At 46.0% G+C, this 16,592-nt stretch overlaps 1 protein-coding gene across 4 annotated transcripts in view; it reads right to left on the reverse strand.

Annotated features, from left to right (window-relative positions):
• LOC124721868 (sulfate transporter-like) overlaps window positions 1–16,592 on the reverse strand; it is a 478,624-nt gene that overhangs the window by 81,010 nt on the left and 381,022 nt on the right. For all 4 annotated transcript variants that reach the window (XM_047247004.1, XM_047247006.1, XM_047247003.1 and 1 more), the window contains exon 3: window positions 1,100–1,261. In XM_047247004.1, coding sequence (XP_047102960.1) covers window positions 1,100–1,261 — 162 coding nt within the window. The remainder of the gene's footprint in view (window positions 1–1,099; window positions 1,262–16,592) is intronic.

Consider the following 16,592-nt stretch of genomic DNA (forward strand, 5'->3'; position numbering starts at 1 on the left):
TAAGCAACAACCCAATATCTTGTTGACTAAAGGGATGGTGACTCACTTTTTATTAACTGAAACAAGGACCAGAAAAGATGCAAAAGTGATAGTAGCAAGTCCAGTAAGAGCCGAGAAGAATTAAGACATTTACCTTTACATATAAACATATTTACAATGGTTGAGTCCATGACCATATGTTAAGCTGTTAAACAGTCCATAGTCAGTAATTAAATTTAGTATGTGTTAGTAATAACATGGGATGACATTGGTTTATCCAATAAGCACAGTTCTCAATGGCATCAGAGCAGCTAAGACAACTCAGTTACACATTTCATCAAATGGAATTACATTAATTAATCACAAAAGTACAGACATCTAACAGATTTCCTGGTTTGTCCTTTGTCCTAATTTTTTTCATGATCTCAGCTTCTTCATTTTCAATTTTTTAATTAATAATATTAGTGCCACAGGTGATAAAATGTTTTGTTCAACTTTTAATTCCAAGAAGACTGAAAAGGGAACTGAGCGCAAATCTTACACTGCAATCAAAATAGAATCTTACACAGAATTCTCAGTAACTAACAATACTATTTTTTATTGTCTGATATTGGGTCTTTCATTCTAATGGTGTTTCTAGATAGACTATGGACAGAGGATAAGTGTATAGAAAGGACTAAAAATTGTTTGATGCCAGTTTCTTTCTTCAGAGCATACATAGCTGTGGATAAATTTAATGAGGTGGAGAACACCACAAATCTCACCTGTGTTTGAAGCTAAAAATTGGACACTGAGTTCACAAAAATCATAATAAGCCTCAGTAAAAACTGCTTTATTTGTAAGCCTCACTTACGTACATTTCATCCATCTTAGTAGATTAAACAGAAACTGCAAATTAAAAAGTAGTTGCAATCTTGTAAGCTTTGTTGGAAAGTTATAGTCTGAGATGGCCACCTGGATGTGAAACGAAACGACCAAAATGTGTAGGGATTAAAACGGTATGTACAAAGTATGAAGAATTACTGTAAAGCAGTTTTGTTGGTTTGATGATTTAAATACAATCTATAAGAAAATAATACGTGAAGGAAATCACTTGATATAATTAAATAGCATATATTACCTTGCGGAATGTGCATAACAGCAACAGTAAAGCCCGATATGATGTCTGGTATCAGATCACTTTTCCATTTATAATTTGGAAGCCACGAAAGTATAGGGAAGAGAGAAGTTATTACTTTGATTGGGCTGCATCTTACACTCTTCCCAATCCGCTTACTCAGTACTGTAAAAAGAAATGAACAAAGAATTATATAGTACATATGAATACCATTGCAACAATAGAGACTAACATAAAACTAGGGTAGCATTTAAACAAAAATTGTCCTTCTGAAATTTTGTCTATGTTCTTTGTACATACTGTAAGTAAGAGTCACATAAAAAGTTCTCAGCCTGGCATTAAATTTTGTTTTTTATGCCAAAATGCACTTATTTTTTTAATTAATTCTCCTTTTGGTCAGGTCACTTTACATGAGTAGATTTCATCAACATGTGATTCTGGAAGGTAAGCCAAATACCGAACTATGGCTGCCATAACTTATTCATTGGACTCAAAATGTTTACCAAACATGAGACTGATTACAAATTTTAAAAGATGAAAATCAACAGGTGCCAAGTTGTGGATTTTCCAACTATTCATACTGAACTAAATTGAAATGTATTATTGTGCTACACACTTCAGAGATCATCTGAAGCATTACAGGCATCAATAAAGTTGCGGTTCACACATACACAAGATACACATATACAACAAATTATTAATTGTTATGTCCTCATGCACATCACTGTGTTACTGATGATGATGATGATGATGATGAATGTTTGTCTAAAGGGACTAAACATATTTGTTGAACGAATGCAGGTCAGTTACTGGAATGCCGATCTCTGTAAGCAGTATCTGTGTAGCCTGTTTGGACAGCCTGTCGGCAAGTTCATTGCCTGGTATTCCGACGTGATCTGGGGTCCAGACAAACACCACTGAACGACTGGACCATTCCAGGGCATAGATGGACTCGTGGATGGTCGCTACCAAAGGATGACGAGGGTAGCACTGGTCGATAGTTGAAGGCTGCTCAAGGAGTCGGTACACAGAAGAACGACTGGCCAGGGCATGAAAGGATGTGCTCAAGAGCACGAGATAAAACCACTAGCTCTGCAGTGAAAACACTACAGCCATCGGGCAAGGAATGCTGTTCAATATGTCCTCCATGGACATACGCGAAGCTGAGGTGACCATCAGCCATCGAGCCATCAGTGTAAACCACTTCATGGTCTCGGTACATGTCAAGAATCGAGAGGAATTGGCAGCGAAAAGCCGCAGGGTTAACTGAGTCCTTAGGGTCATGTGAAAGGTCCAAGCAAAGCCGCGGCCTAGGTATACACCATGGAGGTGTACATGAATGGACCTCAAGTATAGGTGGTAAAGGCAAGGACTTCAGTTCGGATAGAAGGAATCAGATACGAACTGAAATTGTACGCCCTGACCTGGGCCGCCGATGCAGGAGATTAACTGCTGTGGATGGGAAAAGCAGACAGTAATTCAGATGGGCAGGAGAACTACGAACGTGTGCAATGTAACTAGCGAGCAGCTGTGCACGTCGGATCTGCAATGGAGGGACTCCAGTCTCCACCAGGACGCTGGTCACCGGACACGTCCTAAAAGCTCCTGTCGCTAGTCGAACGCCACAGTGGTGCACTGGGTCGAGTAAACGCAATGCTGAGGGCGCCGCCGACCCATAAACCACACTCCCATAGTCAAGGCGGGATTGAACAAGGGCTCTGTAGAGCTGCAGCAGTGTAGAGCGATCCGCACCCCAGTTGGTGTTGCTCAGGCAGCGGAGGGCATTGAGGTGCTGCCAGCACTTCCACTTAAGCTGACGAAGGTGAGGAAGCCAAGTCAATTGGGCGTCGAAAACCAGTCCTAACAATCGATATGTCTCCACTACAGTGAGTGGATCGTCACTAAGGTAAAGTTCTGGTTCCAGATGAACGGTACGACGCCGACAGAAGAGCATGACACACGACTTTGTGGCCGAAACCCGGAAACCGTGGGCTAGAGCGCATGACTGCGCCTTGTGGATGGCTCCCTGTGGGTGCCGCTCAGCAACATCCGTAGTGGTGGAGCAGTACGAAATGCAGAAGTCGTCTGCATACAGAGAAGGTGAGACAGATGGCCCTGCAGCTGCTGCTAGACCATTAATGGCCACTAGAAATAGAGATACACTCAATACGGAGCCCTGCGGGACCAAATTCTCCTGGATATGGGGGAACTATGAGAGGCACCATCTTGGACACGGAAAGTACGAAGCGACAGGAAATTTTGGTTGAAAATCGGGAGCGGGCCTCGAAGACCCCACTCGTATAATGTGGCAAGGATGAGATGTCGCCAGGTGGTGTCATACGCATTTCGTAAATGTAAAAAGACGGCAACAAGGTGTTGGCGTCTGAAAAAGGCTGTTCGGATGGCAGACTCGAGGGACACAAGATTATCAGTGGTAGAGCGACCCTGGCGGAAACTGCCCTGGCACAGAGCCAGTAGGCCATGTGACTCCAGGACCCAACCCAATCCCCGACACACCACACATTCCAGCAGCTTACAAAGAACGTTGGTGAGGCTGATGGGCCGACAGCTAGCTATCCACATCAAGCAGGTTTATACCTGGTTTGAGCACTGGAATGATGGTGCTCTCCTGCCATTGCGATGGAAAGACGCCACCGCACCAGATCCGGTTGAGGAGGATCAGGAGATGTCACTTGTAGTCGAATGAGAGATGTTTAATGATCTGACTGTGGAGCCTATCCAACCAAGGAGCTGTGTCGGGACAATGTACGAGGGCGCTGAAGAGCTCCCACTCTGTAAATGGAGCGTTATAAGGTTCACTGTGGCGTGTTGTGAAAGAGTGGACTTTCCTTTCCATCTGCCGTCTGAGGTGCGAAAAGCTGGGGGGTATTCCCCGACGCAGAGGCTCGAGCATAGTGCTCAGCAAAGTGCTCAGCAATCGCGTTTGCGTCGGTAGATAACACGCCATTGATGTTAACGCCAGGGACAGTTGTTGGTGTCTGGTACCCAAAAACACGTCTGATCTTCGTCCAGACTTCGGAAGGTGACGTATGGCACCCAATGGTCGAGACATCTCTCTCCCAACACTCTTGTTTCCGTCTTTTTAGCCGGCCGCTGTGACCGAGGGTTCTAGGCGAATCAATCCGGAATCGCGCCGCTGCTACGGTCGCAGGTTCGAATCCTTCCTCGGGCATGGATGTGTGTGATGTCCTTACGTTAGTTAGGTTTAAATAGTTCTAAGTCTAGGGGACTGATGACCTCAGATGTTATGTCCCATAGTGTTTAGAGCCATTTGAACCATATGAACTGTCTTTTTCTAAGCTGGCGAACGCGGGCACAGAGCCGTTTAAAGGCTATTGGGTGCTCTATGGAAGGGTGCCGCTTACGTCGCTGAAGGGCTCGCCGACTCTCTTTAATTACCTCAGAGACTTCCGGCGACCGCGAAGTTACTGCTTTCGCGGGGGGCACCCTAAAGAACGAGGGATCATGTTTTCCGCCGCAGAGACGATCGTTGAATAACCTGCTCAATCACAACATCGATAGCACCATGTGGGGGAGATTCAACGGTGACAGCAGAGGTGAAGGCCTTCCCTGTCTGCCTTGTTGCAAGCCCATCTAGATAGGTGTCCGTGGGCATGATGCCGGGGGAGTGTCAGGAAGATGAGGAAGTGGTCATTACCACACAGGTCGTGATGTGCTCTCCAGTGGACAGATGGATTAAGTCCTGGGCTGCAGAGGGTTAAATCAATGGCCGAGTAAGTGCTGTGAGCCACACTGAAATGTGTGGGGGCCCCAGTATTTAAGAGGCAGAGGTCGAACTGAGACAGTAAAGTTTCGACATCTCTGCCTCGGCCAGTAAGGACGATGCCACCCCACAAGGGGCTATGAGCGTTAAAATCACCCAAAAGTAAGGAAGATGTAGGGAATTGATCAATCAATGCAGCCAACAAGTTCAGGGTTACTGCACCATCTGGAGGAAGATATACGTTGCAGACAGTTGTTTCCTGCGTCGTCCTTATCCTAACAGCCACAGCTTCAAGAGGAGTTTGGAGGGGCACAGGTTCACTACATACCGAGTTTATGACATAGACGCAAACTCCACCTGCCACTCTATTATATTCGCTACGGTTCTTGTAATATCCCCTATAGCCGCGGAGGGCAGGGGTCTACATTGCCGGGAATCAGGTTTCCTGGATGGCAATGCATAAAGCAGGCGTAACGCTTAACAGTTGCCGTAGCTCAGCCAAGTGGTGGAAAAAACCGCAGCAATTCCACTGGAGGATGACATCCTCGTGAGATTGGGAAGGCATGAAACACCCAATGAGGTTGTCTATGCCTCAGGGTCACCTGCTGCCACCTGATGGGTACCTGTGTGATCAACATCCATTTTGTCTGAGGGCCCAGAGGGATCTAGGTCCTCAGCGGACGCCAGAACGTCCACTTCATTGTCAGACACAGAGCTTGTAGGTAGCAGTGGTATGGGTGCCACAGCAATGTCTGCACCTTTGGCTGTTCTGGCTGGGAGGGCTTCACTGAGTCAGTCTCAGGGACTGAGGAAGACCAGAAAGCCCTATGACCAGGTACCTGTGGTTGCTTCAGCCACTGGCGGGTGTCCGCTTTGCCACTGGTAGGAACGTGGGAAGGGAGTGACCCAAAGGACCCCTTCCTAGCGAGAGGAGCCAAAGAAGATATACACTTCTCTCGTTGAGAAGTGGTGACTGATGTCCCCGATGGTTGGGGGGATGTTGCTCCCAAAGTAGGTGGTGCGGGAGCAACAGGGACAGAAGTGCCTCCCACTATCAAGGAGGCAGGTGGAGCCTGACTACTCTGAGAGCCAACTGTACATGATGGAATGGAAGGTGCTAGAACTGTTGTAGTAGCGGCGACATAAGTGGATGTTATATGCATAGGATATAGCCCCTCATATTTTCACTTAGCCTCAGTGTAAGTCACTCAGTCCAGGGTCTTGTATTCCACGACTGTCCTCCCTTTCTGTAAGATCCTGCAGTGTGGCGGGCAAGGTAAATGATGCTCTCCACAGTTGACACAGATGGGAGGTGGGGCACATGGAGTATTGGGATGTGATGGACGTCCGCAATCTTGACATGTGATGGTGGAAGTACAGTGGCCGAACTTCAAGCACTTAAAGCACCGCACTGGAGGAGGGATATATGGCTTGACATCATAGCAGTAGACCATCACCTTGACCTTCTCAGGTAATGTGTCACCCTAGAAGGCCAAGATGAAGGCACCGGTGGCAACCTGATTATCCCTCAGACCGCGATGGGCGCGCCAGACGAAATGAACACCTCACCACTCTAAATTTTCGCGCAGCTCGTCGTCACACTGCAAAATAAGATCCCTGTGGAATATAATACCCTGGACCATATTTAAGCTCTTATGGGGCGTGATGGTAACAGATACATCCCCCAACTTGTCACAAGCGAGTAATGCCTGTGACTGGGCAGAGGACACTGTCTTTATCAAGACAGACCCTAACCACATTTTGGACAAGCCCTCCAAGTCCCCAAACTTGTCCTCTAAATGCTCCACAAAAAACTGAGGATTCATTGACATGAAAGATTCCCCATCAACCCTCGTACATACGAGGTACTGGGGCAAATAAGCTTCGCTGCCATCCTTAAGCTGGTGTTCCTCCCATGGTGGAGCCAGGGAGGTGAACAATTTGGGGTTGTATTTCTTATCACTGAAGTTAGACTTTGACTTCTTAGAGACTGCTAGTGGCAGACCACCAGCAAGAGATGACATACTATGCTTCATGGCGTGTCATCCGCCTTGATGCCCCACACTCTGACAAGGGGCTCTCCCCACAGCCGCCACCCAACCTCAGCAAGGGCCACCTGGCAAGATGGGCATTTCCAGGAGTCCCGATGCCCCAGGGAGACGGACATCTGCTCCTTGGCGTATATTTGGAGTTAACAGCACAGGAATCAGCAGGGCAATCCCTGTGTGGTCAGCGGGTTACAACCAACACAGTACATGGCGGCCCCACCACAACGGACTGGCTACTGTGCTGGATATGAGGTGCAAAAGAGCTAAGGAGTCCATTATCATCGCCAGCACAGAAAGTGATACTGCACAGTGGATGGAGGAAAATGCACCCATGAGGGTGACCTCGCCCAACAGCTGGAGAATGAGCGGAAGTGCGGATCCATGGCGACACAGGATGTGAGAGGTCTCAGTGCATGATGGGCATCATGCACCATGTAAGGCGCCCTTCTCCAATTCTACACCTACATCTACATTTATACTCCGCAAGCCACCCAACGGTTTGTGGCGGAGGGCACTTTACGTGCCACTGTCATTACCTCCCTTTCCTGTTCCAGTCGCGTATGGTTCGCGGGAAGAACGACTGTCTGAAAGCCTCCGTGCGCGCTCTAATCTCTCCAATTTTACATTCGTGATCTCCTCGGGATGTATAAGTAGGGGGAAGCAATATATTCGATACCTCATCCAGAAACGCACCCTCTCGAAACCTGGCGAGCAAGCTACACCGCGATGCAGAGCGCCTCTCTTGCAGAGTCTGCCACTTGAGTTTGTTAAACATCTCCGTAACGCTATCACGGTTACCAAATAACCCTGTGACGAAACGCGCCGCTCTTCTTTGGATCTTCTCTATCTCCTCCGTCAACTCGATCTGGTACGAATCCCACACTGATGAGCAATACTCAAGTATAGGTCGAACGAGTGTTTTGTAAGCCACCTCCTTTGTTGATGGACTACATTTTCTAAGGACTCTCCCAATGAATCTCAACCTGGTACCCGCCTTACCAACAATTAATTTTATATGATCATTCCACTTCAAATCGTTCCACACGCATACTCCCAGATATTTTACAGAAGTAACTGCTACCAGTGTTTGTTCCGCTATCATATAATCATGCAATAAAGGATCCTTCTTTCTATGTATTCGCAATACGTTACATTTGTCTATGTTAAGGGTCAGTTGCCACTCCCTGCACCAAGTGCCTATCCGCTGCAGATCTTCCTGCATTTCGCTACAATTTTCTAATGTTGCAACTTCTCTGTATACTACAGCATCATCCGCGAAAAGCCGCATGGAACTTCCGACACTATCTACTAGGTCATTTATATATATTGTGAAAAGCAACGGTCCCATAACACTCCCCTGTGGCACGCCAGAGGTTACTTTAACGTCTGTAGACGTCTCTCCATTGATAACAACATGCTGTGTTCTGTTTGCTAAAAGCTCTTCAATCCAGCCACACAGCTGGTCTGATATTCCGTAGGCTCTTACTTTGTTTATCAGGCGACAGTGCGGAACTGTATCGAACGCCTTCCGGAAGTCAAGAAAAATAGCATCTACCTGGGAGCCTGTATCTAATATTTTCTGGATCTCATGAACAAATAAAGCGAGTTGGGTCCCACACGATCGCTGTTTCCGGAATCCATGTTGATTCCTACATAGTAGATTCTGGGTTTCCAAAAACGACATGATACTCGAGCAAAACACATGTTCTAAAATTCTACAACAGATCGACGTCAGAGATATAGGTCTATAGTTTTGCGCATCTGCTCGACGACCCTTCTTGAAGACTGGGACTATCTGTGCTCTTTTCCAATCATTTGGAACCCTCCGTTCCTCTAGAGACTTGCGGTACACGGCTGTTAGAAGGGGGGCAAGTTCTTTCGCGTACTCTGTGTAGAATCGAATTGGTTTCCCGTCAGATCCAGTGGACTTTCCTCTATTGAGTGATTCCAGTTGCTTTTCTATTCCTTGGACACTTATTTCGATGTAAGCCATTTTTTCGTTTGTGCGAGGATTTAGAGAAGGAACTGCAGTGCGGACTTCCTCTGTGAAACAGCTTTGGAAAAAGGTGTTTAGTATTTCAGCTTTACGCGTGTCATCCTCTGTTTCAATGCCATCATCATCCCGTAGTGTCTGGATATGCTGTTTCGAGCCACTTACTGATTTAACGTAAGACCAGAACTTCCTAGGATTTTCTGTCAAGTCGGTACATAGAATTTTACTTTCGAATTCACTGAACGCTTCACGCATAGCCCTCCTTACGCTAACTTTGACATCGTTTAGCTTCTGTTTGTCTGAGAGGTTTTGGCTGCGTTTAAACTTAGAGTGAAGCTCTCTTTGCTTTCGCAGTAGTTTCCTAACTTTGTTGTTGTACCACGGTGGGTTTTTCCCGTCCCTCACAGTTTTACTCGGCACGTACCTGTCTAAAACGCATTTTACGATTGCCTTGAACTTTTTCCATAAACACTCAACATTGTCAGTGTCTGAACAGAAATTTTCGTTTTGATCTGTTAGGTAGTCTGAAATCTGCCTTCTATTACTCTTGCTAAACAGATAAACCTTCATCCCTTTTTTTTATATTCCTATTAACTTCCATATTCAGGGATGCTGCAACGGCCTTATGATCACTGATTCCCTGTTCTGTACATACAGAGTCGAAAAGTTCGGGTCTGTTTGTTATCAGTAGGTCCAAGATGTTATCTCCACGAGTCGGTTCTCTGTTTAATTGCCCGAGGTAATTTTCGGATAGTGCACTCAGTATGTCACTCGATGCTCTGTCCCTACCACCCGTCCTAAACATCTGAGTGTCCCAGTCTATATCTGGTAAATTGAAATCTCCACCTAAGACTATAACATGCTGAGAAAATTTATGTGAAATGTATTCCAAATTTTCTCTCAGTTGTTCTGCCACTAATGCTGCTGAGTCGGGAGGTCGGTAAAAGGAGCCAATTATTAACCTAGTTCGGTTGTTGAGTGTAACCTCCACCCATAATAATTCACAGGAACTATCCACTTCTACTTCACTACAGGATAAACTACTACTAACAGCGACGAACACTCCACCACCGGTTGCATGCAATCTATCCTTTCTAAACACCGTCTGTACCTTTGTAAAAATTTCGGTAGAATTTATCTCTGGCTTAAGCGAGCTTTCTGTACCTATAACGATTTCAGCTTCGGTGCTTTCTATCAGCCCTTGAAGTTCTGGTACTTTACCAACGCAGCTTCGACAGTTGACAATTACAATACCGATTGCTGCTTGGTCCCCGCATGTCCTGACTTTGCCCCGCACCCGTTGAGGCTGTTGCCCTTTCTGTACTTTCCCAAGGCCATCTAACCTAAAAAACCGCCCAGCCCACGCCACACAACCCCTGCTACCCGTGTAGCCGCTTGTTGCGTGTAGTGGACTCCTGACCTATCCAGCGGAACCCGAAACCCCACCACCCTATGGCGCAAGTCGAGGAATCTGCAGCCCACACGGTTGCAGAACCGTCTCAGCCTCTGATTCAGACCCTCCACTCGGCTCTGTACCAAAGGTCCGCAGTCAGTCCTGTCGACGATGCTGCAGATGGTGAGCTCTGCTTTCATCCCGCTAGCGAGACTGGCAGTCTTCACCAAATCAGATAGCCGCCGGAAGCCAGAGAGGATTTCCTCCGATCCATAGCGACACACATCATTGATGCCGACATGAGCGACCACCTGCAGATGGGTGCACCCTGTACCCTTCATGGCATCCGGAAGGACCCTTTCCACATCTGGAATGACTCCCCCCGGTATGCACACGGAGTGCACATTGGTTTTCTTCCCCTCTCTTGCTGCCATTTCCCTAAGGGGCCCCATTACGCGCCTGACGTTGGAGCTCCCAACTACCAGTAAGCCCACCCTCTGCGACTGCCCGGATCTTGCAGACTGAGGGGCAACCTCTGGAACAGGACAAGCAGCCATGTCAGGCCGAAGATCAGTATCAGCCTGAGACAGAGCCTGAAACCGGTTCGTCAGACAAACTGGAGAGGCTTTCCGTTCAGCCCTCCGGAATGTCTTTCGCCCCCTGCCACACCTTGAGACGACCTCCCACTCTACCACAGGTGAGGGATCAGCCTCAATGCGGGCAGTATCCCGGGCAACCACAGTCATAGTCCGATCAGGGGATGCGTGGGACGAGCTGGCCGTCCCCGACAAACCCCCATCCGGACCCCCACAGTGATGCCCATTGGCAACAGCCTCAAGCTGTGTGACCGAAGCCAACACTGCCTGAAGCTGGGAGCGAAGGGATGCCAACTCAGCCTGCATCCGAACACAGCAGTTGCAGTCCCTATCCATGCTAAAAACTGTTTTGCAAAGAACGTCTGAACTAATCTACAGAGAGCGCAAGCAAATCAACAAAATTTAAACGGTTATTAAAATACAAGATTGGCTAGTAAATGCAGTAATGCTGCTACTTGCGCACTGCTGACACTGCTCGGCGGCGGAAGGAGACTACGCGAATTTACACTATTCAGGTACTAAAACGCGATGCTACACTCTCAAATACTATTGGCTCGCTCTTCGGAATAATTTGGAAGAATGGAGGTCAAACCCAGCAGGGGACCATCACTAAATGCCGAAACGTGTGAGACTCCTTTTAGTCGCCTCTTATGACAGGCAGGAATATCTCGGGCCTATTCAACCTCCTGGACCTGCAGGGGAGACTTCTTGTGTCCCTTGTGTGTGTAAAATCATAAACCCTCCTGTCACTGAATCTCTATATATATGTGTGTAAATATATTTCAAATTGTGGTAGTTGTGGAGAACTGAATGTAATAGATTGTGTATTTTCCTTAGGGCCATGGAAGAGATCCACCCAAATCACAGGACTGGGTACACATCACAGAGGGTGCTGTGAGAGAACTTTATGTACACAAACAGATTGGTGGGGATGGTGGGAGGGGGGAGAGGAGCAGGACCGGAAGTTGGAGGTCCTAACACTGAGCCTAAAATCGTTTCCCAGCTGATCAACCCATTTTTATGTGATTTGTAAACAGTATGAAATGTTGGCTGTGAAACAAAATCAAGTAACACAGATGGGTAGGCATCTGACAGATAGTGACAACACAGTTTGCCAAGGAGGCTGTCTACGGGGCTTGCACAGAGGGCTTCTGTTGCCATCTGCACACCACACCACTTTTGTGGACAGAGTCTAACAAGATCGGTATTGATGGTGTCACTGACCCCATAAGCAACACATGCACAGTCATGGTGGGATAAGATCAAAGGTTTGCAGAATCGCAGGAGGACGGGGTGGTCTGCTCGTCAGGAAGTGCTGCTGGAAAATCTGAGGGTATAAATTTCGTCATACAATTTGTCTTTATCTTGTGTACCTGTGGTAACCATGTTAATTTACTGTCAAATAAAATGTCTAGAAATTTGAAATCTTCAACAACTTATAGGTGAAAGCCTGGGTGAAGATCCACAGTTCAAAGTCTACATAAGTGCATGGTGTGACATTTTGTGGGAGAAACTTGATATGATTCAGGGTCTTGCACTGTCTGTACAACTCTCTGAAATTGTCACTCTGCGATGAGCAATGGTGTACAACAAAAATATAGGCAAAAATTGTTCATATACAGTGATGGTAATACTGTGGGTCCCACAGTGATAACAGTTCCACTTATAGTAGTGAAGAAGACGGTTATAATCAAAACTGATCACCGAGGGACTCAGTTTCCCTACACATAATGGTTGATGAGTGTTGAATCCATCCAGACCACTAACAGTCAGAGGGATGGAAACTCCGGCGGGTACAAAATGGGAAAGCGACCCCTGGAAACCTCACTCATGCAGTGTAGGCTAGGTGTGATGGTGCCTGGTGGTATTGTACATCTTCTGCAGATAAAAGAACATGACTATCGTGTACTGACAGTTGGTGATGCATGAGAGCATCCATGCTGCAGATTCCAGACATATCAATTGGTCTGTGGAGGACCAGAGTGCCTGAACGAACTTTGAATTTTTTATAAATGTTTTCTGGCTTCCAGGCGTCAACACATTCATCGGTTGACCTAATTTACACAGCCTGTTTGTTAAAGACGCTGGTAGATAATTACTCAAAATTTGTGAATGTTTCCCATGTTTCAGGATAGGAAAATGGAAAAGGGCACAGGTCATCCCCGTTTTCAAGAAGGGACGTCTAACAGATGTGCACAACTATAGACCTATATCTCTAACGTCGATCAGATGTAGAATTTTGGAACACGTATTATGTTCGAGTAAAATGACTTTTCTGGAGACTAGAAATCTACTCTGTAGGAATCAGCATGGGTTTCGAAAAAGACGGTCGTGTGAAACCCAGCTCGCGCTATTCGTCCACGAGACTCAGAGGGCCATAGACACGGGTTCACAGGTAGATGCCATGTTTCTTGACTTCCGCAAGGCGTTCGATACAGTTCCCCACAGTCGTTTAATGAACAAAGTAACAGTATACGGACTATCAAACCAATTGTGTGATTGGATTGAAGAGTTCCTAGATAACACAACGCAGCATGTTATTTTCAATGGAAAGAAGTCTTCCGAAGTAAGAGTGATTTCAGGTGTGCCGCAGGGGGGTGTCGTAGGACCGTTGCTATTCACAATATACATAAATGACCTTGTGGATGACATCGGAAGTTCACTGAGGCTTTTTGCGGATGATGTTGTGGTATATCGAGAGGTTGTAACAATGGAAAATTGTACTGAAATGCAGGAGGATCTGCAGCGAATTGACGCATGGTGCAGGGAATGGCAATTGAATCCCAATGTAGGCAAGTGTAATGTGCTGCGAATACACAGAAAGAAAGATCCCTTATCATTTAGCTACAATATAGCAGGTCAGCAACTGGAAGCAGTTAATGCCATAAATTATCTGGGAGTACGCATTAGGAGCGATTTAAAATGGAATGATCATATAAAGTTTATCGTCGCTAAAGCAGATGCCAGACTGAGATTCATTGGAAGAATCCTAAGGAAATGCAATCCGAAAACAAAGGAAGTAGGTTACAGTACGCTTGTTCGCCCGCTGCTTGAATACTGCTCAGCAGTGTGGGATTCGTACCAGATAGGGTTGATAGAAGAGATAGAGAAGATCCAACGGAGAGCAGCGCGCTTCGTTACAGGTCATTTAGTAATCGCGAAAGCGTTACGGAGATGATAAACTCCAGTGGAAGACTCTGCAGGAGAGACGCTCAGTAGCTCGGTACGGGCTTTTGTTGAAGTTTAGAGAACATGCCTTCACCGAAGAGTCAAGCAGTATATTGCTCCCTCCTACGTATATCTTGTGAAGAGACCATGAGGATAATATCATAGAGATTAGAGCTCAGACAGAGGCGTACCGACAATCCTTCTTTCCACGAACAATACGAGACTGGAATAGAAGGGAGAACCGATAGAAGTACTCAAGGTACCCTCCGCCACACACCGTCAGGTGGCTTGCGGAGCATGGATGTAGATGTAGATAGGAATAATAATACTATCCCACCGGTGGTAGGGAGATACACCTCATCGGCAAATATGACTGAAAAACTCGAGGATGTGGTTTATGCTGTTGTTGCTAAGATGTTTAAACATTTGATTAAAGATTTTTATCTGGTCCAGGGGCTGTGTGTTGACACTGATTAAGTGCTGTGGAACTCCCATTCACTAAGTGGAACACTGACTGATTGGAGGCCTTGTGTACAAAAGGATAAGCAGTTTCGCCCTGCCAGGCATTTCTGGGTCACAAAATTAGGATGGTAGTTATTGCAAGTGGACACTTTGGCGAAGGGTGCCATGAAACATTCAGCAATGACTGCATGATCAGTACATATGTCACCACTGATGGAGAGGTCTGGAACTACTGTGGACTGTAGGTGGCAGCAAATGCAACCGAGTTCAGTCCATACTTGAGGCGATGGGGTTTGGGATCTCGGAGATGATACATACCGTTCCCGATACTCCTGTTTTCTCATTTTTACTAATAATCATGCCTTCACTGCAAGTCTCTTGAATTTTGTTAATTGTTCCATAGAAGGATGGTATTTGTGTCATAAAAGTGCCCTTTTACATACTCTGGTAGCTCCAGATATGTCTTGAGACTACCATGGCACAGGTTTCCAATGGGGGTGGATTGAAGAATAGGGTATTGTTGCTTACATAGTGTGGATAACTGTGTCAGTAGTATCCTGTGGCACTCTTTCTATATCCTACCCTTAGGCTTTGAAAGTTCCTTTGGAGATGAAAGCTTGCCAGTTGGCTTTTCCAAAGTGAGCAATGTGGTGCATATTCCATTGGTCGGTGGTTTGAAAAAGGGAGCGTGATAGGAAAGTGGTCACTGTCACAGAGTTTGCCATGGGTGTTCCAATGGATCGAGAGTGATATGTTTGGGCGGTAGATTGTAATACCTATTGCCGAGTATGTTCCATGGGTCATACTTAAATATGTTGCAGCTGCATTGTTAAGAAGGCAGTTCAAGTCCTGAAATTATTTGCTCTGATACTTAACACCTGCTGGAAGTGTTTTTGCTGTTCCACAGACTACTGTGGCCATTCAAGTCGAGCAATAGGAGGAAGTGTGGAGGCATCTGCTCCTCTAGCTCCACAATATCGTGACACGGTATGCATCTGTCTAGGAATAGACAGATATTACATAATGTTACCTTAAATGACGGGTGGACATGGACTGCCAGAGCTTCTCATGCAGTGTTTAGAGGTACCTGCTCACCGAATATGCCACAACATATGGGCGTGCAGACACCTCATAATACTATTTCGGTATTAATGCAATTTTTACAGTAGGATTTGCGATTTTTTACATTAGGCAGTTGTCTCTCTAAGAACCACGTCTCTTGAATCGCCACACCGACAGCAGAGTAAGGAGCCATCAGTTAACACAGTTTGGCCAGGTGTCGATGGGTAGCCATTCACTACAATTCCATCGAAAGATCTTCATATTGGAATCTGGGGAAGCAAAGAATGGGGAAACCACAGTAGGAATTATTTTGCTGTTCAATCATGGTTCACAATAACGTGGAGGGAGGAGGGGAGGATGAGCGGGTGTGGCTCTTTCAGCTACAGGTTGGTGTTAGGCGGCTGGTCTGTTTCATCCTGAGAGGGGAGGGGCACCTTGGCAGGTGTCCTTTTTCCTGGCAATGCTGGAGGAGAATTAGACGTATCCTACTGCGCCGGTGTGGTGGTCACCACCAGTACTGTGGTACATGCACAAACACATACGGAGATACAAACATCATGAATAGACGTTATTGTCAACATATACTTCGGTAGGTTGGCAACCATTGGTAAACAAACCAAACAGGAAGAAACACATAGTGAACTCACGATATTTACGATATAGAAGCACAGTTTTTGAACGAAAAGCTATAAGTAGTGGCAAAAGAATAACAGTGCATCACAAGGAAGAAGGAGAAACATGGTGAACAGTGTGAAAGAAAAGGTTCGAATTATAAAATTGTGCTTATGTTTCGAAAATGAACCTCCAGACCAGATGAGTGGAAACGCAGATGCCAACAAACTGTAAGTAATTACTTATTTACTTAACAAAAACGCGACGTGAACTGTTTGATAACCTAAAAATAACAAAACTGTATCGTTGTAGATCCCACTCAAGACGCGTTAGGGCAAGAAAAAGGCGAAACGAGTATGGGAAAAATAAATTACAGTTGCAGTAAGAAAAGTCGTTTTCATTTACAAAACAAATATA

The sequence above is a fragment of the Schistocerca piceifrons genome, chromosome X (genome assembly GCF_021461385.2).
Source record: "Schistocerca piceifrons isolate TAMUIC-IGC-003096 chromosome X, iqSchPice1.1, whole genome shotgun sequence".
NCBI classification, from domain to species: domain Eukaryota; kingdom Metazoa; phylum Arthropoda; class Insecta; order Orthoptera; family Acrididae; genus Schistocerca; species Schistocerca piceifrons.